Below are 24,717 nucleotides of genomic sequence, written 5' to 3' on the forward strand. Positions count from 1 at the left end.
TCAAGCCACCTTAAATCGGCCAACAATCTTCTCTTTGTTCCCCCTTTATTCTGACTGAAGAGATATCTGAGAGTCATCCTGGCATAAAGAAGACCTGAGTTCAGATCCTGGCTCTGTCACTGCCTATGCAAAGTCGAGCAATCATTTAGTCTCTCTGAGCCTCAGTTTACTCATTTGTATAATGACTGAATTGTATTAGATGACCTCCAAGTCCTTTCCAGCTCTAAAATCTCCTTGATCCTTCCCCCTAATATGATGTGCAATTATCACACCATATGAGAAAATCCATAATTCCCACTCTTAGCCCTCCTCCCACAGTTCAATAGTTGCATCTTTCTTACCTAAAGACCAACAAACATTTATTCAGCATCTACTATGTGCCAAGCACTGTGCTAAGTGCTTGACAAATATTGTTTCATTTGATCCTCACAACAACTCTGCAGGGTAGGTGCCATCATTATCCCAAGCTACATCTGAGGAAACTGAGTCAAGCAGCTAGTAAGTGTCTAAGGCCAGATCAGAATCCATGTATTACTCATTCCAAGTCCACGGTGCTACCTAGCTTGCCTCTTAGTTCAAGGGCCTCCCTCTCCTTTATTCCATCCCCTCAAAAATAAGCTTCAGCAATAATACATTTCTATATTCTTAGTACTGTTTCTGTTCCTGGGAGCACTTTCTAAGTCTTGGATGATGAAGACAACATGGGGCACTTAGTAGGAGTACCATGGAAATTAAATTTGATTCAGAGACCTTGGTTCTTGCTGACGGTATTTGCATAGTAGAATGTCATACTTTCTATTATATGAAGGATTAAAGATAGCTTGAACAATAACCTAACATTCTGGTCTGAATGCTACTGTTGAAGGTGCCGCCACTCTCCCAGTTACCCAAGCTCAAAACCTAGGTATCATCTCCTACTACTCACCATCTCGCATCCCCCATGCCCAATCTGTTGCCAAGGACTGTTGTTTTTACCTTCCTACCACCTCTCACAAACATCCCCATTCCCTCCTTAGACCTTCCCACCAACCTGCTGCAGACCCTCATCACCTCACGCTTGGAGTATTCCAACAGGCTTCCAGTGGGTCTGCCTGCCACAAGTCTCTCCCCATTCCAGGCCATTCCCATCAACATGATCTTTCTTAAGCATGGTTCTGAGCATGGCACTCTCCTAATCAATAAACTCCAGTGGCTTCCTATCATCTCCAGGATCACATATAAAATCTTCTGTTTGGTATTCAAAGCCTTTCATAACCTCCCCTCAACCTCTACCTTTCTATTCTTCTTCTTTATACCCTTCTCTCTATCTCTCTGTCTGTCTGTCTCTCTCTCTCTCTCATCCACTTACACTGGCCTCATTGCTGTTTTTCATACAAGAAACCTCATCTCCCAACTCTGGACATTTTCTCTGACTATCCCTCATGGCTGGAATGCTTTTCTGCCTCATCTCGATCTCCTGGCTTCCCTGGCTTCCTTCAAATCCCAGGTAAAATCTGGTAAAGGGTCCCCTGAACTTGTCCTTTTGAGTTACCCTTTTTATTCTGCCTCCTATGGAAGGCCTTTCCTGAGCCCTCTTATTTCTAACCCTTTTCCTCTGTTGATTACCTCTGATTTATTCAGAATATAGTTGGTTTGTACATGTTGACATGTTGTCTCACCCATTAAATCGTGAGCTTCTTGAGGGCAGGGACTATCTTCTTCTATCCCTTGCACTTAGCACAGTGCTTGGCACATAGTAGGTACTTAATAAATGTTTCCAGACTGACTGAATGGAAGTCACATATTTCCCCACCCCATCTTCAATTTAACTTCCATTAAACCTACAGGCAGCCTGTAATCTGTATAATTTTTCAGATCTAGACTTTTTTTTTCTTCAAAAGATTTCATTTTAATTAGAGAAATGCCTTCTATTTAGACCAATACAATATCTTCCTACCCCACCCTTCCCACCTTCGATCACCTAGAGTAGTGGCCATTTGCTTCTTTTTTTTCCTGAATCCCTCCGAGGAAAAAAATGATTTTGTACCTAAACAATCTTTAGACATTATAAATGAGACTGTTTTAAAAGCTACTCTCTAAGAGTCCATTCCAGTCTTTGGCATGCTGCCCACCTTCTCCCAAGATAACTGGGGCCTCACCTGGATTAATAATTGAACCCTGGGGCTGGGGGATATCACAGACTTCATATATCTTCACCGGGTTCATGGGCACCTCCTTGGTGCCATCGTACATCAAGTTGAACTCCCGGCTCTTGTTCAGAGCACATCGGAGTTGGGCCTTCCACTTGGCAGGGTCAGGGTCATCAACTCCTTCCTGGTATTTCCCAGTTTCCACAGCCCAGGCCTGGTAGAGGCAGAACAGATAACAGCAGTGAGATCGTACTGCTGTCCAGAACCATCTGTAAGACCGTATCTCTCACTAGCACGCTCGTCCAAATTGCCTTCCCATTTCTCCACCATTGTAGTCATAGAAGCCAAAGCTGCAGTAGGAAACCTCACAGTTTGTACCATCCTGGGGCCTATGAGAACAGAGGGCGTGGGCAAACACAATCACACTAACAGTAATAAATACATGCTAGAGCTCTGGTGCTGCCCTCTTTTAACCTTTGGTTCAAATTAAGGGAGGAAAAAAAAAGGCTGGCAGATGAACTAGTAGTATGTTTTTATTGCTCCACTCTCTTTGCTTTTCAGTACCACAATGTAAATAAGGGGCTGTCATAACCAAGTGGCCAAAGACTAAAAACCTTCAGCAAGTGAGGAAACAAAACGTATTCCCTGGGATTCTAGCGCCCAGACACCCACTCCTGACCCCTACTGCTAAGGGTCCATGAATCTCAAAGATCTGTCTTGCTCTGGTTCCCAATTTCCCATCCTTTCACCCATAAAATGAAGGGGTTGGACCAAATGGCCTCTGAGGTTCCTTCAGGCTCTAGATCTATGAGCCAATGATCTTGTCCAAGACTTTGGCACATAAGCTCCTTGAGGTCATGTGACCTTTTATCACCAGTGGCAGCACAATTCCTGGCACTCAGTAGAATTTAATAAATAATGGCTGAATTTTTAGGTATGACCAATGTGGGTATTTGTTTTGCTTGATTAGGCATATTTGTTACAAGGCTTCTGTTTTTCTCCAGTTTTTTCAATGGGCACAGGGGTAAGAAGAGCAAAAAACAAATCCCTGTTAGTTTTTTTAAAAATTAAAGTCATAGCAAAGATACATATATATACACATATATATATGTGTGTGTGTGTATGTGTGTGTATATATACACATACATATATACACACACACATATAATATGTTTGATATAATATATAATATTATATATATATATATACACACACACACAATATAATTGGTACACACACATACACACATACACACACACACACCCCTACCCACAAATACATATTTGTTGCCTGATTATCAGCTTATAGCAATCCTATCTGCTCCAAAGTCTATAGCTAGCTTCCCTTGAGAAAGCTGAGGAATCCTTAATAGTATGTATTTGATTATTAGCATTCCAAGCACATTTCCCTGGCAAACCAGGAAAGGAAAAGACAGAGAACATCCAATCACAGACCAAGCCTATGCAAGAAGAAATAGAGATGGTGTACTAGCTAGTATATTTACTTTTTCCTCAACATGTCCCTTCTCTCCCCATTACCAAGACCTCAAGTTTTCTCCAGGTATGTTCCATTTTTGGTCAAATTCAAAAGAACTAATCATTTGACAAAAACATTGTACTATGGAAAAGACAATAAAAATGTGAGTCTCATGCTAGCAAGGTGGTACTGCTTCTGCTAGATTAATATTTACTTCTGTGTGCCTGCTGACTTAGATCCATAGAGGTTCTGGAGTGATAGGCAGGGGATGGCAATTGTAGCTGCAGACATGGATATGGGAAGAGAAGGGTGAGGAGACTGGATATGAACAGGAAGAGATCTCCAGGGATCACCTTGTCTTACACCACTGGTTTAAAAAGGTCTGCCTCTTTTCTGGCCCAGAATAATGGGTCTCTGTCATATTCTTAAAGACAGTGAGAGGAGATGGGAAGGAGATACTCAGTCACCCTAATCCAGATGTCTAACACCCAGGAAGTTCTTAGATAACCTAAGCATCTTCTTCATCAATTAGGAATAGCTGAACGAATTCTGATATATTAATGCAATAGAATATCGTTGCACCATAAGGAATGATGAAGGGAGAAATCCAGGAAGAGTTGTACGAACTGATGCTGACCGAAGTGAGCAACACTAAGAGAACAATTTATATAATAAACACAATATTGTAAAGACAAACAACACTGAATGAATTAAGAACTCTGATCAACAAAATGGTTAACTACAATTCCAGGCAGGGTGGTGCACGGATAAAGTACTGGGCTCAGAGTCAGTAAGACCTGAGTTCAAATTTGCCCTCAGATATATCTTAGCTGTGTGATCCTGGGCAAGTCATCTGACCTGTTTGCCTCAGTTTCCTCATCTGTAAAATAGGGACAATAATAACACCTATCTCCCAGGGTTGTTAAGAGGAACAAATAAGATAATACATGTAAAACACTTAGCACGGTGCCTGGCACATAGCAGGCATCATAGAAATGTTAGCTTAATATTATTAATTTTGGAATATCCATGATGAATCATGCTACCCAACTCCTTGACAAGTGATAGAATCAGGGTACAGAAATACAGATAGAGAGATAGATACACACACACACACACACACACACACATGTACATACGTATAAATATATGTATATGTGTATACATAGATATATTTATACATAACATATTGCATATTTATAATATCAAATATTTATATATAATACATCAGAGTATTCTGGAATTAATCATATAATATTATATATTTTATATATATACATACACACACAAACACGTCTATGTCTGTATTTGGACATGGGCAATACAGGAAATGCTTTTTTTCTTTTGCTTTGCTGAATTTTTTTTAAAAAGACTATTTTTCTTCTTTGTTTTAAGGGGAACAGGTGGGAGGGAAAGAAAATAGACTTTTGTTAAATTTTTAAAAATTAAATTGAAACCCTAAAAAGTCATCTAGTACCTTCTGCTGAGGTTTGGGACTTATCTCCTCATTCTACATTCAGGTACCACCTTCTAAACTCAGAAGTGCTGTAAGCTCAATCAGGCTGTCAAACTGCTCCATTCTCTGCCACGAAAGAGAAATGGAGGAGTCTGCTTCCTGTTCTCCATTTCTCCATTTTCCTAAGGCTCTGTAGATGCCTGACTTCTATGACTCAGTGGGAACTGTGGAATGGCTAAGTTGGTCAGAGGAGTTATCACTTTTTCCAGCCTCCCCACATAACTACCTCTTTTATCTCTGATCCCAACTCCTACCCTGGCCACTGAAGTGTACTGTCCAAAGCTGGGCAGATTTTGGCAGAGACTGTGGGAATTTCAGTGGATGGCTTGTATCCTTTATAGGGTATAGGGAGCTGCCAGACACTAACCCCAGAAACTTAGCACCAGCCTTCCTGTTCATATCCAGCCTTCCCCATATCCACGTTCACAGCTGCTACTGCCATAACGCTCTAGAGCCTCCAATGATCCAAGTCAGCAGGCACACAGGAGTAAATACAAATCTAGCAGAATCAGTACCATCTGTCACTCCACCTCTTGAGCTCTCTGGTTCCCCGTCTGTAAATGAGGAGGTTGGACAAGACAATCTCAAAAGTTCCTTCCAGCTTCCACCCCAAAATGGTCGGAGTATTTAGGGTAGAAATTCTCGACTTGCCTTTGGTATGGCTTCAATTTCTTTGTATAAAATGAAGAAGCATCTTTACCCCTCCAAAACTCTCAGGGATGTAAGAAATAGGAGATAAGAGGTGAGCTTTCATTCATTTCCTACTCCAATGCCTTTTCATGACTCTAGGTTCTCAAAGACTGTGTCAACAGAGTACAGGGCAAGTTCTGGCAGGTCCTAAACAAGCTAGAAAGACCATGAATATGTCCCTAGTAACAGACTGTGAACTTATCATCAGAAGACCAGCCTAGCTAAGTTAGAAAGGGTTGACCATCAGCAGATGATATGGAGGAACCACAGAAACACATGAAGACAGTCTACTAAAGGTATCAAGGAATGAAGAGTGGGGGCAGCTAGGTGGCACAGTGAGTAGAGCACCGGCCCTGGAGTCAGGAGGACCTGAATTCAAATCTGACCTTGGACACTTAACACATTTACTAGCTGTGTGACCTTGGGCAAGTCACATAATCTCAAATGCCTTGCCTTTCCCCCTCAAAAAAAAAAAAGAAATGAAGACTAAAGTATGGAGGAGTGGTCACATGGATTAGCAGAGAGAACACCCACACCAACAAAATCACAGAACTTTTAATGCATGCAATAGAGATAAAAGCACTTGGGGCAATTTGGACATAGAATGCCAAGAACATCTCCTCCCATAAATAAATCCAAAGTCTCACTCCTCCTGGACTCAATGGTATCTCATAACTTATTCTACTCCTAAGAGCTGAAACCAGAGACACAATTACAGCCTCCCAAATGTTCGGGGAGCCTGGTACCCTGAAGAAAGGACTCATTCCAAGAAATAAGTATCATCCTGCTCTATGCTTCTCCCCAAGTTTCCTCCACAATGGTACACGAAGACAAACCTGGTAGAAAGGGCCTCCCATTCCACCATCCAACACACCACAAAATCTAAGTCCTGACAAAGAAAGACTATTCACTATGTGGGCCTCCTCAAAATCAATCCCTTCCTCCCCAATGCCTACCCATGGCATGACACTCAGAAAACAACCCAGTTATGGAACAAATGTACAGAGAAAAAGTGGAATGAAGTCAAGACGATGGGAAGGAGAGGAGGGGGCAAAAGAGCATATCATAAAAAAGTCACACTTCCTCCTCAGAACCAACTATAATAAGGTCTCGTACATAAAGGTATACAATATCATTTGCGCATCACTATTTAACAGAGGAATTATCAAAGATATTCCCCACTGTGTCAACACCTTTCCCTACACTAACCCATAGTTTTTTTTTTGTTCTCTTTCCTCATTTTCACTCTAACCTAGCTAGGCTGGGCCAGGTTGACTCAGTTTATTTTTTTTTTTTAAATCAGGTTGGTCTTCCTTAGTATATACTCTTAGACCTTGTGGTGGGGGGTGTGGATGGGAAGAGAAAGGGTCCAATAGTCCTATAATTTCATCTGCACAGGAACTTCATAAATGGGGCACAGAGGTTAGATGCTTTGCCCCCAGTCACACAGTTATTATCGGTCAAAACCAGGTCTTTCTGGCAAGCCTTCTATCCACCATACTGCCTTTTACCCTCAGACTCTTCTTTTCTATACTGGGAATACCTTTCCCCTAACATAACTTTCACAGAAACCTAAGGAACCCATTGTAGGGGCCCCAATGTAGCTCTGACTTAAAATAGGTTGGCTTTAAATAGAAGGTAACACCATACATTTCTGCATACCTTTGTCCCTACTCCACCTCAGGATACAGTGAATAGAAAAGTCAAGCTACATTCCCACCTTTACAGTATTTCTCTAGAAGCTATCTTACCTAATGGTAGAAAACCTAATCATAGGCAAACCCAATGGAGGACAGACCAAAAGCTGGGTTTATTTAGTAGTTGATCTGGAAAGAATCCTCACCAATGCTAAAAAATAAAAATAAAACTATCCTAGTTTCAAAGGTTTTGTGTCAAGGGGAGAATAGTTTAAAAAGAAAATTTGAGTTCCTTACAGATAGGATTGTTTTCCTGTGGGTCCATGTTATTCCAAGTCACTCTGAAACAGGTCAAGCCTGACCCATCAGTCTAGACAGATCTAGACCCCCTTCTTTGGTGGTGAGATCTGGATACTTCTGAACACTAAGAATTAGTAACCAGCTTTGTCTACACAGGCACACATTAAATCTTCTGGTGTTATCTTATGCCTGTTAATGTTGGGCATAATACATACACGCAGGTATATTTTCATAAACCCAGAAGAAGATTTTATTTTAGGGCAGACTTGATGGGAAAATGAAAGACATGGAGAAGTCCAAAGGGGTTTAAATGTTTTTACCTTGAAGATAGTATTCTCCTCCTCGTGTTGAGGGCTATGTCGAGTTGCATGTTTCCAGGGAATCTGGAAGCGCTTAGATTCCCTGTGTAGCCAGACAAGCCCAGGGTACATGCCACTATCCACCTGGGCCACCAGCCAGGGCTTCAGCCGAACTCTTCGGGGTTGGAGAGCCATGATCTGGTTTGAGGTAGAGGGAAAAAAACAAGCCATGAGAATTAGGCCAGTTGCTGGGAGCCGGTCCCAGCTACTATTCACTCATGATAGATAGAGATGCAGTTTCATCAGATTAAGGTACAGAAACCAAATATGGGAATAAACCATGCCAGGTGGGAAAGAAAAGAAAAGAGGTTAAAAGGTTCTTTTGATTCTTATTCCAAAGCCATTTATACTTCATGTGCTAGCCAAATCAGACTTATCATGCAAGCGGATCACATTTCTGCTTCTATTTAAATCCTGCCACAGAAAAATAAAAGGTGATGTCATCCCTGCTGGAACATAGAAGGCCTTCCTGAAGCACCTACAAGTGGAAGGGAGACTACTGCTTGACAATCTCACCGCAGAACAGAGGAAAGAAAAGTTTTAGAAACAAGGGGTGGGGGAGGAAAGAGGTAGAGAGGGCAACAGCCTGCATTTTAGCAAAAGTACTAAGAGAAAAGGAAACATTTAAGAAAATAAGTGGGCCAAAGCAGGTGAGGATGGGAAGACGAAGAGGAAGAACAGGAGAGAAAACCAGCTTCCAAAGTACTCACTTACATTAAATTTAGTATTCAATGTGCCCATAGGAATTCAGCAATCCTAAGCCTACAGTCTGGCTCCCTTCATCTTAGTTGCCCATGGACACCACGCCAGGAATAATAATAGCTGACATTTACGTAGCGTTTTAAAGTTTACAAAGCACTTTCCATACATTATCTCATTTGAACCTTACAATTATCCCTAAAAATAAGGAGTACAAATATTATTATCTTCAATTCACAGATGAAGGAAATTAAGGTTAAATGATTTTGCAGGTCAACTAACTGATGCCAGTTCAATTTAATTCAACAAGCATTTTTAAGGGCCTACCACCCGTCAAGCACAGTTAGGCTCTGAAGATGCAAAAACAAAAACAAAATCAACCATACGCAACTGAGCCTTTATCTCCAAGTCTCCCCCTGACTATGTCCGGAGCTTATCTCTCCCAAGACCATATACATCCTGAGAAAAAAAAAATCACAGCAACAGGACCATTATGATTCATGCAGAACCACTGTGAAGGATCCATTCTCCCAACAAAGGAAAAATACTAGAAAGCAGATAAAAACCCAGTTCTTTTGCCTACCAGTTGAGAGAACGGCAAAGAACAGCAACCATTAGACACCACATTTGCTGTCCCCAGACAACCAGCAAATGACACTAGTCATCCCACACCTTCGTAGCCCTGTATAGGTAGAGCCACAGCATTTGGGAGAACTGAAACCAGCTGGGCTGCAGTAGCTAGCCGGGGTAAAGTCTACAATCGATTCTCAAAAAAAATTTATTGGCACGATACATAACAACAGGACAACCAGAGTCAACAACAGGAAACGGACAAGTCTGAGTCAGGTGGCCATGGAGGAGAAAGCAGGGTTAGAATAATTTTTGATGGACTGCTGTTGTTTTTGTGTCATTGAGGGATGGTAGCAGGGGTGATAATTTTAACCTAAGTACAAAATCATAGATTTTAACCTCACTTTACAGATGAGGAACAGTCACAGAAGTTAAGGATTTTTCCAGTGTGGAATATTGTACATATTGTCAGAAATATTATATGTGCTGGCTGGTTTTGCTGAACTGTTTCTCTCTCCCTCCCCCTTTCTTTCTTACTTTTTTTTTGAGGCAGTTGGGCCCCTTTCTCTTTAAATTTCTGTTACAAGAGATGGCTCAATGGGTAAAGGAGATAAGGAGGAATATAGTCAGAAACAAACATGTTGTAAAAACAAAAGACATTAAAAATGTCTTTAGCAAAACCATCTTCTGACTCCAGGTTCATCAGTTTCCACTATACCTCCTGACATCTCCTCTAGTGGTTCCACCTCAAGTTTCCAACCTCTGGTGGAAGCTACTCTGCACACAACAGGCCCGGGAAGAGGAGGAGGAGATGGCGGAGGAAAAGGAGTAGTCATCCTCACACCCAGAAAGATTCCCTGAATCAGTCAGAAACCAAACTGGCTGACTCAGCACAAGACACCCACTCAAGAGGAGTTCAGCACGAAACAATACCAGTAGGGTCCCAGACCCTCCTACCAACTCCGTTTCCCAATGCCAGCCTCCTTAATGTCCAGAGGAAACTAGTCCAGTTCAGCCACTATGGTCACTTTAAAAAAACAGGCGCCAGGCAGAACTGAGCCAGTACTCATCATGAACCTTCTGACCCAGTTACCAAGGTCTTTGTAATTGGAACCTTTTGAATGAGTGATAGGATAACTCAAAGCCTTAACTTAAGGGAGTAAGGAGAGCATTTAACTCCAAAGTGTCCCTTTCCCCAGGAATCCTTGTTTTGGGGTTTGGGTGTTATGGGCAGGAGGATGAGGAAGGAGAAATGGTCAGACTAGGACATTCACAAGATTTAGAAGTAGAAGGGACTGACAATTTAGTCCAACCTACTCAGTTTATAGATGAGAAAATTGAGGGGAAAACCAGAGAGGTTAAGGTCACCCAAGGAGTAAGGAGCTGAGTCAACTCAAAACCAAGCCTTCAGACTTCGAACCCACTGCTCTTAAGGATTCCAAAAATGTAAATTTCCACAAGGTGTGGAAATGATCTTGTTTCATAATCAGCTGCATTATCCGTACATAGATGCAGATAGGGAAAATGGCCAGGCTGGGTAAGACAGAGAAAGTTTTTCAACAATTCTTTTTGTAATACTGACAGATCTTGTTTCTGAGCCTGAAATATACACGGCATCTATCTCCTGACCATCAACTTTCAATTTCAAATTCAACTTTACTAATCTACAATCCATTAAGTTAAGATCACTGGGCCCAGAGAACAAACTTCAATGGATTATTTGGGGATGGGGGAAGGGGAGAAGGGGGAAAGGGAGACAGAACCAGCTGTCCACGAAGATCAGTGCTCAAGATCAGGAGCCCCATGTTCCTGTATTCAACCGAGGAAGATAACACACACTCAACCTCCCTTGCAGGGGTCATGGCAAAGGTTCCTCTTGGGATAACGGCCTGTATCAATATCTCCCTACCTTGCAGATCAAAGCCTCTATGTATAGACTCACAACTCCCCTCAAAGCACACCCACCCCAAACAGCCCACCTCTTCCAAGCAGCTGCATAAATTTTCTGCATCAGCCAAACACAAGTCACTTCAAATAAGGACCACACCTACTACAAGAGGAAATGGACATGGGAGAACAAACTAAAACAAACCCCTCTCTCTTCCTGAATCACTTTCCTTCTCAATCTTCATGTCCATGTCATTTAATAAATAAAACCCAGTTAGTAAAGAACCACAAGGTTCCCAATATCGGAAAAGGAAAGGGAAGGAAAAGTTAAGAGATGAATTTACCTCATCCAAACACAGCCTTCACAGAAGGCTACAGTGCAAGAATTCAATTCCAAAGCATCTCAGCCCCACAATTCTAAAGCCTGGGTAGAGTCATCTATCCCAGATTAGATGAGCCCTGGACCTTAATATCTCCTGCCACTGAAATGTAGGTCTTACTCCTCCAACAGCAGGCACTTAAAATCAACTTAAGAAATCATAGCATGACAGGTTCTGAACTGCAAGAAACCTTAGAGGTTACTTAGTCTAATCTCCTTCTTTTACAGATAAGGAAACTGAGGCCCAGGGTGAGCCAAGTGTCTTAACCAAGATCAAGGTCACTCAGGCAGTAAATGGCAAAGCTGGAATGTGAACCCGGGTCCTTAGACATTCTGGCATTCTCTGCACTGCCCCTCGAAGCAAAGAGATGACCCCAAAGTGGGCACCCAAAGGCATCCATCTTACCACTCCAGCCAGGCTTCAACACTGCCTATACAACTATCAGGATTTCTACATTCCCATTTCACTAAACCTCCTCCACCTCCATCAAGACTAGTTCTTAGAGGAGTTGCTCCTAAGGCCAAGTCTCCATGGAGAATTGAAAGAAATTGCCTGGATGAAGCCAGATTTTTCCCTGTATAAAATGTATCTGTCTGTCCTGTTTATCTGGGGTCCTTCAGCAGTGAGACCTCCTGTTGCTGTACTGGTTCACAAGGCCATTGCCTCACTTTGTTCAATTCTTCTTTCTCTAAAGTAAGCCTTGGATTCCAAAACCACGAAGTTCTGGCTGAACTTACCAGCTGCAGGCGTGAAAGTGGAAGGTATGGAGAGGATGGGGGGAAAATCATCCAGGGGTGTGTCCTCCAGCATGTACCTCGTACCCCTCTTCTTCACAACACCCACCCCAAAGGCACAGGACAGAAGCGGGGGCAGGGAATTCATTTCCTTCTTCACCAGAAACAGATAACAGTAAGTACACCCCCTTTCTGTCTTCTGACATTGCCACCCCTCTAGTAGAGGCCCTCACCACCTCCTGCCCTGATTATTGCAACAGCCTGCTGGTGGATCTGCCTGCCTCAAGTCTCTCCCCACTCCAATTCATTTTCCATTCTGCCATTAAAAGTGATTTTCCTGCAGCAAAGCTCCAATCATATCACACCCCGCACCCCCACCCCCAACTCAATAAACTCTAATGGCTTCCTATTGCCTCCAAGAGAAAATACAAAATGTTCTGTTTGGTATTCAAAGCCCTTTTTAACCTACCCCTATCTTTCCACTCTTCTTACACCTTACTCCCCAGGATAATACTCTTTGATCCAATGACACTGGCCTCCTGCCTGTGCCACAAAAAAATCCATCTCTCAGCTCCACGCATTTTTCGTTGGAATACCTGAAACACTCTACCTCCTCAATTCTGACTGTTGACCTTCCTTTAAACCCCACATAAAATTGTGCCTTCTACAGGAAGCCTTTTCCCTCTTCATTCCAGTGTCTTCCCTCTATTTAGCTTGTAGATAGCGATATACGTGTGTGCACATATGTGTATATATGTACATACACACATATATATATATATGTTTGCATGTTGTCTGCCCCATTAGATTGTAAGTTCCTTGAGGGCAGGGATTGTTCTTTGCCTCTTTTTGTATCCCCATCTCTCAGCATAGTGTCTGGCACATAGCAGGCGCTTAATAAATGTTTATTGATTGAATCTCCTTCATGGATCCTGATGTTCCCTCCCCACTTCTCAACTCTTTCCTGGTATAGCTAAAGAAAAGTGCCACACCTCCCCCTCCCAAACCCCCACTCCCCTCAAAGAAAAAAAAAGCACCACGCCCGGCCAACTCAGCCTCTCCCTCTGTGGCACCTGGTTTGGCCACTGGAGCCTGTCTGTGGGTGTTTCCCAGGCCCAAGGCAAGGGACTAGGGAATGTCAAAACAACAGAAAGGGAAAGAACCTGTCAGTGGATCTCTTTCCCCCAAGTCCCCTACATCCCCAACATACCAAGACCTTGGAGGACTAGCTTGGGACACCCCCTCCCCAGAGCACAGAGCCGAGCGTCGCTGCGAGTGCCAGAGAGAGCCCCTTGGCTGTACCAGGTGAGGGGCCCGGGAGTGGGAGGGAGAGCATACCCCATTTCAGCGAGGAGAGAGATGGCTCCTTCTCTGGCTCTGAGACCAGCCCACTTCTGCCTGGACTACAAGAGTGAGCACTTGGCGCTAGAAGTGAACACCTACCTCCAAACTAGTTCCCCGCCGCGAGTTTGTGCACCCCACCCCCACCCCACTGCACTCACCGGCTTTTGGGGGGGGGGGGGGGCCGGTGTTTCCCTCTTTCCTCAACCTAGTGCCCCTGAAGCGGACGTCCCCGTTTCCTCCTCCGACCAGCCCCAGAAACTGACTAGTCCCCCAAACAGAATTCAGCTAAGCTCACCCGCCACCACTGCGCTCCGGGCCGACCGAGGAGACTGGTGGCTGGCTCTGGCCGGGCGGGGACTCCAGGTTCCGCTCCCAGTCCCACACCAGCCCTTACCTGCCCAGCCCAGGTGCGCGGAGCTCACGTCACCGCCGCTGTCCCTCCCCGCCCCCTCCCCGCGGGCCGGTGGCCCAGGCCCCGCCCCCGGACACTGGGATTGGCTACGTCGCCAGGAATGTGATCCTTCGCGTTCCACCGCGGTCCTTTTCCCTCCCTCCCCTCCGATCCGCCTCGGGCGGAGGAAAGTCCCAGACGTGGGGTCCGCTCCTTTGAACAACAGGCTGATGGTGTGGGAAGGGTCCACGAAGTCTCGACGACGGTCGTCTGCAGCGTATCTATTCCCTACGGTTCAACGGTTACCAGATGATATTTAAGACTGGCTCAAGGAGCAAGTGCTCTAAATCTTTGGGAGGGGCAGGGACCGAGGGGCAGGGACCCAGGGTCCAGCCCCTTTGGGCTACCTCAAATCAAAATCTGCCCCTTAAAACTTCCCGGCTCACCCCAGCAACGAGCGAGGTCCTTGTACCGGAGTCTTAGCCCCAACTTATACGTTTGTGGGGATAAACCCACGGGGTGAGGACACCGCAGGAAATGGTCATTAATTTTGGGACAGAAGGTGTGGCGACTAGTAACGCTGGCCCTTGGGGGACTGTTTAAAGTGAAAGTAGTTAAAGACAGAGGCTTAATTCTTTCTTCTGGACCCTGCTGTAGGCCACTGCCTGGTCAAGCCAGGGAAACGTAGCAAGGCCTCAGCTCAATTAATCAGCACTTATTGACCACCTACTAAGTTCGCACAAGACACTGTGCTAGGCGCTGGAAATAATACGGGGTGGTCAAGGCCGGACCTCACAAGCCTCTTTCTCCAATGTTGCCCTTATCACTTCTCTTTCCTAAGTGACAGGAGTTAGGTGGTATGAGAGACAGATAGATAGATGATAGATGGATAGATAGATAGATAAAAGTTAGATAGAAAAATCATTAATTAATCACTTTCTATATGCCAAGCACTGTGCTAAGTCATAAGCAAGCAAGATAGGACCTTCTCTGAAAAAGCCTGCATTCTAACGCAGGAAGACATCACATGAAGGTGAACTAGAAGGGGGCCTGGGTGGGCAGGATACCTGGTGGGGAAGTGGTGTGGAAGTCTGCAGCACTGCAAGATGAGACAAAAGCTAATCTATCCAAGCTGAGGAACCCTGCTCAGAGGACAGGTTAAGGGTGGAGAGTTTGGAGTAGACAGAAGTGGACATTATTTTGGGAAGTAGGATCACTATTTTCCATTCTCTTTGTCTGGTGACTTCACTGAACTGTAGGATTAAACCTGGAAGGGACCTTAGAGATCATTTAGTTCAAATCTCTTCTTTTACAATTAAGAAATGGAGCCCCAGAGAAATCAGATGACTTGCTCCATGGACACACAGGTCATAAGGAGCACATGTAGTATTTGAACCCAGATCCTGTAGTCTTTCAAATGCAGCCCCCTCTTAGCCCAGTGCTGGGATCTCAGAACCAATGAAAACACTCACCTATGCGATATTCTAGAAAGTCAAATGATCCTTCACTTTACTCACACACCGAAATTGCCATAAGTCACCGACTGTAAAGATCTGTGATGTCATTGAAGTTGGTGCTCCTCCCACCCATGCAAATGGAAATCCCCTCCCCAGCTTATAGACCAATCTGTCTCATAAGTTGTCATGACTAAAAAAACAGTCATCTCATGTTATCAGCATCACCTCAGGAAATGAGCCTCTCCAGACTTGGGGGTGACAGGCATACAATTGAAGAGCCATTGCTCAAAGATTCCCAATCCCATTGGATCTGCTATGAGCTTAGCTTTGCTGGCATAACCTTTGGGAACACAGCATCACTGAGTATTAGAGGACAGCTCTGGACAAGGAATCAAGGGAGACCTGGGTTCAAATACGACCTCTAACATATTAGCTATGCCATCATGTCTTTCTGAATCTCAGTTTCTGACCTGTGAAATAGGAATAATATCAGCACTGATCTCACAGGGTTATCCTAAGGATTAGATGAGATAATATGCATTAAGTACTTTGCAAATTTCATAAATGTCAACTTTTATTCTTAGAATACATACATATATATTATAATATATTATATATAGAATACATACATACTTATATATATTAGCTCATTTGACGCACAACTCACAGCAACTCTGTGAGGGAGGCAGTGCCAGTATTATTATGCCAAATAAAAATACAGATGAGTAAACAGACTCAGAGATTAGTGGCAAAATAAGGATTTGGACCCTATGACTTCTAATTCTAAATTAGTCTAGGTTAGCATCAATTTAACTAGCCAAAATATCAGCAAGAATTTAAATATCCAATTAATTTATTGATAATCTGATATGTATCAAGAGACTTCCATGGGATGGTAGTCTAGGGTAGGGGGCTCTTAACCTGGGATCTGTGAACTTTTTTTTCAAGTAACATAAATGTCTTACATTATATTTTTATCAAAATAGAGAAATCATAAGCAAATAATATAAGGGTCTGTGAACTTCTTAAAGAAAGATTTTGATACCTGTATTTCAATATAGAAAGAAAGGAAACAAGGACTTATTAAGTACCTACTACATACCGGGCACCGTGCTAAGCACTTCACAAGTATTATCTCGATCCTCACACCCGTCCTGGCAGATAGGTGCTATCATTATCTCCATTTTACAGATGAGGAAATTGAGGCAAACTGAGGTAAAGTGACTTGCCCAGGGTCACACACCTATTAAGCATCTGAGGCTAGATTTGAATTCAGGTCTTCTAGATTCCCCAGCAATCTAGACACTTCATCACCCAGCTGCCTCTATGTAGTAGATTTCCTTTGGAATCCTATGTGTTTTATTTCATACATTTAGGAACATTGTTCTGAGAACGAGGGGCTGTAGGTTTTACCAGATTGCTAAAGGAGTCCATAATAGAAAAAAAAAATAAGAACCTTGGTCTAGGGCGAAGGCCTACGAAGGTCTAAAAAAAGACCTACAGTTATCCAATAACCCATCATTTTCTCCATCCTAGCACACCCTTCGCCAAGACATACCCCATATATATACCTCTCAGGTCACAGGTTCTTATTTTATAGCTTTTTATTTTTACCCTTTGAGCCTTTTTTGGGGGGAGGGAGACCTATTCTTTTTAACATGATTTCTCATAGCTGAAATACTGGGGACTTTGGTACACAGCTTGGTTTGTATGCTTACATGTCCCTAAGGATGTCCTTCCATTGAGCAGAAAGCCAAGCCTTTAAGAGATGAGACTGCTTTAAAACATGGGATCCTAGGATTATAAAATGTTAAAAGCCATAAGAGACTTTAGAGATAAGCTAGTCCCGTCCCTTCACTTTTCAGAGAAAATTAGGCTGTGTTATTTACAGCTAACTATTGTCTGAGGTAGAATTTGAACCCAGATCTCTTTCTGAGTCCATGTCTAGTGCTCTAGACACCACATCATGCTTCTCATTTGAAAAAAAAAACATTCTAAACTTAAATTTGCAACAAAACAATCAAAATCTATGTACAAAGCAGGGTATAAAATATTACCTCATACCCTTAGCCTTTAACTTGGCAGAATCAAATGAATTAACAACAAGGAAACAAGAAGTTACTTTTGTTCTGTATCCTCTTCTAGGCCTGTCAAAGTAGGGCTATAGCTGGATATGTTTTCTTTCCTTTTTTCTTTCTTTTAAAAACATACCTATGGTCATCATGGCTACAGTTATGGTTCCACTGATCTTACAGGGCATCACACTATTTAGGCCTTTCCTTATATGGTTCATAAGATTCGATTATGAGCCATTAATTAAATTACAAGCTCTTTGAAGGCAGGTACTGCCTTTTGCCCCTCTTTGTATCTCCAGTGCTTACTTTGTCCATAATAGGCAGTTTAATAAATATTTGATTGACTGATTGGTTGGTAGTCCAATATGCCAGTATTCTAGAGGTTTAATCAAAATCATATGAGGTTCTATGAAACAGATCTTTGTCCCTCTCTCTTTCTGGCCCACACACTCCTTCCTGTTGGGTCCAGAGAGCGAAGATCCCAGTTTACTCACAGCTCTGACACTATGAAATATAAATCAGGTGCTAGCACTAGTCTCCATGGGACTGGGAGTTTGAGCCATAGAGACCTTGGGGCCAGGTTCCCAACGGGATGGTGCAGCTGGCCAACCTGACAGGGAGGCCAGAAGAAACCAAGGAACCAGGACTAGAGCCCAGTGGGGATTTTGGATTTGGAATTGGGACATAGGGATGGAGTTAAGCTATGAATCTAATCACCTTCCCCTCCTCAAAGACTGAGGTAGTACAAAGAGGACCTGTGCCTCCCATGTGTCAGAGGAGTATGTTTATAAATTTGTTATCATACATTTTGAAGTAAATATTACTTTTTAAAAACAACTTGGACAGTTAGTAGCTAACTGGAATTGGCGTACAGGGGACCCTGACAAAAGGTGGACTGGCTTTCCAGTTCTCTGGCCAGACATTCTGTATAGATGAGAATTGTTCTAGCATGCAGGTCATTGAGCAATCACTCATCATCACTGCCACCATCCTGGAAGAGTGTGACATGTACCACCCACCTTCTCTGCAGCCCCATCCCTTACCCTCTCCCAGCCCCCCATAAAGGGTGTTGCTGTGGACTAAAAAAACAAAAAGCACTTATTATGAGCCAGGCCCTATGCTATATTCTAGGGATACAAAGCAAGGCCAAAAAGAAAAAGGTTCCTGCTTTCAAGGAGTTCACAGGGATTGTCTTTTGGAAATTGCATGGTCCTTTTCATAAACTCAAGCTTCTCCTGAAACAAAGACTTATTTTTAGCCCATTTTGAAGACCAATATTCTTTCAATGATATTTTATGAATTGAAGTTATAGAATAATATAGTATCTGAAGAATTAAAATTGAGAATGACCCAAAGAACAATGGAAAATTACTTAGTAAGCTTGAGTTGACTGCAATTCGGTATACGTGAAGATTTATGAAGAAGGAGCAGTATAGCAGATATCAGCAGAAAAATGTATGCCTGAAGAAAAAGATGAGTCAGTCATGTAATGAGAGTGAGGAGCCACTGATGGACAGCTCTAGGACTCCATTGGTCTTCACGACATATGAGATAAATAAATATATGTGTGTGTGTATGTGTTTATACATACATACATTTTCATATTTACATACACACACACACAAAATCAAGAGAGAATGGATTTATTGGAGCAGAAGTATCAACTTTATGGAACCCACACCACTAGATTAAAATGTAGTTGGGAAATATTGAGCAAAATAAATAAAATACAGTAACATACAGGTAATATTACATTTTAAAACTAGTCAATATGCTGCCCTCAGGGATACTTATATACAAATTAGTGACCATAGTTTCTATTTGAGCTTGATACCACTGCAGTGAAAGATAAACAGGCTTCTTATTTGCAATTTACAATTTCATTTACAATTTAGATGCCAACCCTGAATGTGGTATCATAGGGTCATGAACTTTTAGGGATCTAAGAGTTTATCTGGTGCAAACTTCTCATTTTACCAATGAACAACCTGAGGCCCAGAACTGTCAAGTAATTTGTCCTGAAGTAAGCAGCAGAGTTAGGATTCAAACCCAGGTCCTAAACTACCAATCCAGCCCTATTTTCATAGTACCACACTGGGTTGAAATTCCAGGTTACTAGCTCTCTAGGCCTTAGTTTTCTCATCTGTAAAATGTTAGAATGCCTATTCCAGCTCTAAGTTGATATCCTGTGATAATAAATCTTGACTCTAATAAGAAGGATTTTGTTGTTGTTGAGTCACGCCCAACTCTTCATGACCCCATTTGGGGTTGTCATGGCAAAGATGCTGAAATCATTTGTCATTTCCTTTTTACAACTGAGGAACTGAGGTAAACAGGGTTAAGTAACTTTCCCAGGGTCACACAGCTAGTAAGCGTCTGAAGCCAGATTTGAGCTTGGGAAGATGAGTCGGCTTGACTCCAAGCCCAGCGCTCTATTCACTGTGCCACCTGGCTGCCCCTAATAAGAGGGACTGAACTTCCTGACTCTTGGAGACACTAAACTAGACTACCCTGGCAGACTATGAACGTGTCTTTCCATAGAAGGACAGTTCAAAACAACGCCTCATTTATAAAGGTATTTGAACCTTCACTCTTTCACTTACTACTTTGTGACCTTGGATAAGTCACAACTCTTCTAGGTCTCATTTCCTCATTTGTTAAAGGAGAAGGATTAGCCAAAGACCTCTAAGACACTCTTCTGCTCTAAATCTACAATCCTGTTTGGGCTTAGGAAGAAGCTGTCCTACATGGAAGAGGGGAGACAGCCTGACCCGCTAAAGGACCAAGGGTGAGATGGTAGTCTTTCGTTCTCCTCACTTTGGGTCTCAGGATTCTTACTCCCTCTACAGGCTCAGATCCAGAGGTTTCCCTATGTTTTATCTCCTGCACAGGTGGGGCATAGCTGACTCAGCTATGAGTCTTGAGTTTCGGCAGTGCGGAGCCTATTGCGGAACAGGGGCCCTGATTCATGGCAGTAGGGAATTCCCTTTGCCTGTGTGCTCGTTCTCAGCTTGTCCAGTGTTTCCACGGGAGAGTGAGCTTCCTCCCACTGGGCAGAGATGTTAGTCTCTCCAATGCCGAAGGTGTTGCAAGAGAGTCCAGTTCACCATCACCAATCGCCACTACTAACCCCATTGTCTATAGCTGCCCAAAGGGCAGGGGTGAGCAGAAGGTGAGGAAAATAGACTTTGTTTTAGGTTATCATTTTAGGTCCTAATGAGTCTGTGTGAAGGGCTAGGGCAGAGATGGGGAACTTGCAGCTTAGAGGCCACATGTGGCCTTCTAGGTCCTCGGGTGTGGCCTTTTGACTGAATTCAAATTTTATAGAACAAATCCTTTTACTAAGGTGATTTGTTCTGTGAAGTTTGCATTCAGTCAAAGTGCCACACTTGAGGACCCAGAGGGCCACATGTGGCCTCAAGGCTGCAGGCGGCTAGGGTATAGTAAATAGAGTTCTGGACTCAGTAAGGCCCAGGTTCAAACCCAGCCTCAGTAACTAGGAAATAACAAGCTCATATAATTAAATTTAATATTTTTTCAATGAGCAAAAATGTAATCTTTTGTTTTTCTTAAAGGTATAAACATGAAAACAAGGATAAAATGGGAACAGTAACAACAGCTACTTTAACAGGTTTTTGTGAAGATCAGTTGAGATAACACTGGTCAAGGAGTTTGCAAACTTTAGCTATATAAGCATGAGCCAGGATAATAATAATAATAATAATAATAGCCAGCCTTTATATAGCACTTAAATATTTTCATAGCACTTCACAAATATTATCTCATTTGATTCCCATAGCAGCTCTGGGGGGGTCGGGGAAGGAACTAATATTATAGCCGTTTTATAGATTCCCATTTATAAGGTAGAGGCTCTTAACCTTTTTTTTTTTTGTAATAGGCTTCTTTGGCAATATGGTGAGAACTATGGACTCCTTCTCAAAATGTTTTTTAAATAATTGAAGATTTCAGTTACAGGGTAAAGTCTATAATTTTCTTTTTCCTCGACTAAGTTCACGGACCCTCTGAAATCTCTCCCAAGATACTTTGGATTCTGCAGACCCCAGGTGAAGAACTCCTGTGAGAAGTGAAGCTGAAAATGGGCCAGGAGGGTGACTCGTCTCACACATAAAAACAAAACGTTGAAGTAAGAAGGATTTGTTGCTTTTCAGTCGTTTTTTTCAGTTTGTCTGACTCTCCGTATCTCTTGGCAGAGATACTGGAATAGTTTGCCATTTCCTTCTCCAGCCCATTTTACAGATGAGGAAACTGAGGCAAACAGGGTGAAGTGATTAGGGCTAGATATAAGAAAGAACTTTCTGGCTCTTTGGGGAGGTTAGGAGTGGGAAGGAGGTAAGGGGAACTCTGCTTTTGGAGAGGTTTTCTACTTGCTAGAACGGATGCTGAGTCCCATGATACCCACCTCCAATCCATCCTGCTCCTTTTTTTCTAGTCTGTGTATTTCTGGCCCCACCCTGAGCCTTGCAGGGTGCCAGGGCTGTGTGGGCCTGTAGTGAACAATAACCATATGATGCATTGGCTCCTTTCCCTCCAAGCCCTGCCTTCCAACCTTGCCCCTAGCAAAGTGTCATTCCAGAGAATCTAACACATCTCCCAAGACCCAAAAATAGCCTTCGTTTCTTGTAATTATTGGGGGTTGGGAGTAAGGGTGGGAAGGAGGAAAAGGGACACTAAGGAGAAAAGGTGCGAAGTTGTAATTCCTTAACAACAGAAATGTAATTATTTGGTCCCTGGAGTGTGGAGAGATGGCCCTGTAATGTATTCACAGAACATTAATGGATCTGGCAATTCTGTGGCTCGCTGTAGTAGAAATGACCTGGGTTCCAATCCCGCCTCAAACACTTTATTAACTGTGTGAACCCAGGCAAGTCACTTAACCTCATCAGACTCAGTTTTCTCATCTGTCATTTTCAACTTCTCACTCTCTCTTATTCTCCCTACCACCCTGCCATAGCCAATCTGTCAATTTTACCTTCCTAACATTATAGGAATATATACGTATAATATATTACATACACACACATACACATATAGATTTGTATATGCAAATACACACATATATACATGTATGTGTATATATACACACATGCAGGTATATATGTATGTATGTGTACACACACACACCACATACACATGCACATGCACATACACATACACATACACACACCTTGGTGCAGGCCATCATCTGTTCACATCTGGACTACAGAATAGAACTAATGCTGCTTGGTTTGCTGCTTCAAGCCTGTCCCCACTCTAGTCTATCCTCCATTCAGTGGTCAAAGTGATCTTCCTTAAGTGTGATTCTGCCCAAGCCTCCCCACCCCCACCCCCCACCTCAGTAAACTCCATAGGCTTCCTATACCTTTCAGGATCAAATATAGAATGCTGTTTGAGGTTCAAAGCCCTTCATAACCTGCCTCCCTTCCCCCCTACCTTTTCAGCCTGCTTACACCTTACATCCGCCTCATTCTCTCTGGTCTAGTGATGCTGACGTCCTTGCTGTTCCTCAAACAGAACACCCCATCTCCATTTTCACTGGCTGTCCCCCCATGCATGGAATGTTCTTCCTTCTCATTTCTGCATCTTAGCTTTCCTCTGTTTGTTCCAGGCCCAGCTAAAATTCCACCTTCTACAGGAAGCCTATTCCAGCTCCTTTTAGTTCTAGTGCTTTCCTTCTGTTAATTATTTCCTATTTATCCTGCGAATTGTTTGTACATGGTTATTTGTTTTTGTCTTCTCCATGAGCTCTTCAGATTGTGAGCTCCTCCAGGGCGAGGACTATATTTGACCTTTCTTTCTAATCCCAGTGCTTAGCATAGTGTCTGGCACATAGTAGGCACTTATAAGTGTTTATTGACTGCCTCTCTCCGAAGTTACTAATAATTTCTCTTTAAAATTTTTTTCAAGTTTTTATTGATAGTTTCTGTATCTTATGTCACCATAGTATCCCATATATCACTCCTCTTCCCCCTTCTAGAGATCGATCCCATGTGACAAAGAGTATTTTTTAAGAGAGGAAAAAAAAAGTTAGCACAACTAATCAATATATTTAAAAAGTCCAAAAAAACATGCAATGTGTTGCACAATGTGTTGCAATGGGCCTCTCACCTCAGAGGGGCAGGTTGGGCGTATCTTTTCCTATTTCATTTGAGTCCCATTTGATCTTTATAGTTTTGTTTCATTTACTTTTGATTTTGGGGTATGTAGCTGTTCTTTCCATTTACATTGTGGTCATTCTGCATAGTTTTCTTGATTCTGCTTACGTACATTCCGCATCAGTTCATGTAGCTCTTTCTATGCTTCTCCGTAGTTGTCGTATACATCATTTCTTACTGCATAGTAATATTCCATCACATTCATGTACCACAATTTGGTTAGCTATTCCCCAACTGATGAGCATCATTTTTATTTCCAATTCTTAGCTATCACAAAAAGTGCTGCTAAAAATATTTTAGAGTATATGGGGACTTTTTTTCTTATCGATGGCTTCTTTGGAGTATCAACCCAGTAATGGCATCTCTGGTTCAAAGGGTATGGACATTTTAGTTGCTTTATTTGCATGATTCCAAATTGCTTTCCAATATGGTTGTGCCACTTCACAGCTCCACCAACAATGTATTGGTGTGCCTATTTTCCTAAGACTACTTTAACATTGACTGTTGCCATTTTTTATCACTTTAGTTAATTTGTAGGGTATAAAGCAAATCCCCAGTGTTGTTCTGTTGTGTATTTTTCTTATTATTAGTGACTTGGAGCATTATTTCATGTGGTTGTAAATACTTTGCTGTTCTTGTTTTGAGAACTGTTTATTCATATCTTTGACCGTTTATTTAACCAATAATCTTTGAATTGCCAAATGTGATAGAGTTTGCCAATCTAGTTTGGCAGAAGTTCACCTCCCAGAGTTCCATATGCTGATGAGATTACAGGTGTGGGGTTCACTTGCCCCCTCCCTTCCTCCATCCACAACTTCCTCCACCCTCACTCCCACCCCCAAAAAAAATCACTACCAAAATATATGTATATGTTGTCTCCCTCGTTAAATGTAAATTTTT

The 24,717-nt window shown here is 42.5% G+C and overlaps 1 protein-coding gene across 4 annotated transcripts in view; it reads right to left on the reverse strand.

Annotated features, from left to right (window-relative positions):
- The window catches only part of IRF6 (interferon regulatory factor 6), a 31,409-nt gene extending 8,106 nt beyond the window's left edge, over window positions 1-23,303 (reverse strand). The window contains exons 1-3 of one of the 4 annotated variants that reach the window (XM_036755368.1): window positions 23,096-23,303; window positions 8,069-8,245; window positions 2,139-2,343 (exon numbers count right to left, since the gene is read on the reverse strand). In XM_036755368.1, the coding sequence (XP_036611263.1) occupies window positions 2,139-2,343; window positions 8,069-8,242 (379 nt within the window). In that variant the 5' untranslated portion in view covers window positions 8,243-8,245; window positions 23,096-23,303. The other 3 variants (XM_036755371.1, XM_036755369.1, XM_036755370.1) reach the window with 3 other exon arrangements.
- Window positions 23,304-24,717: the final 1,414 nt, after the last annotated feature.

Source organism: Trichosurus vulpecula, chromosome 4 (assembly GCF_011100635.1).
Source record: "Trichosurus vulpecula isolate mTriVul1 chromosome 4, mTriVul1.pri, whole genome shotgun sequence".
Classification (NCBI taxonomy): domain Eukaryota; kingdom Metazoa; phylum Chordata; class Mammalia; order Diprotodontia; family Phalangeridae; genus Trichosurus; species Trichosurus vulpecula.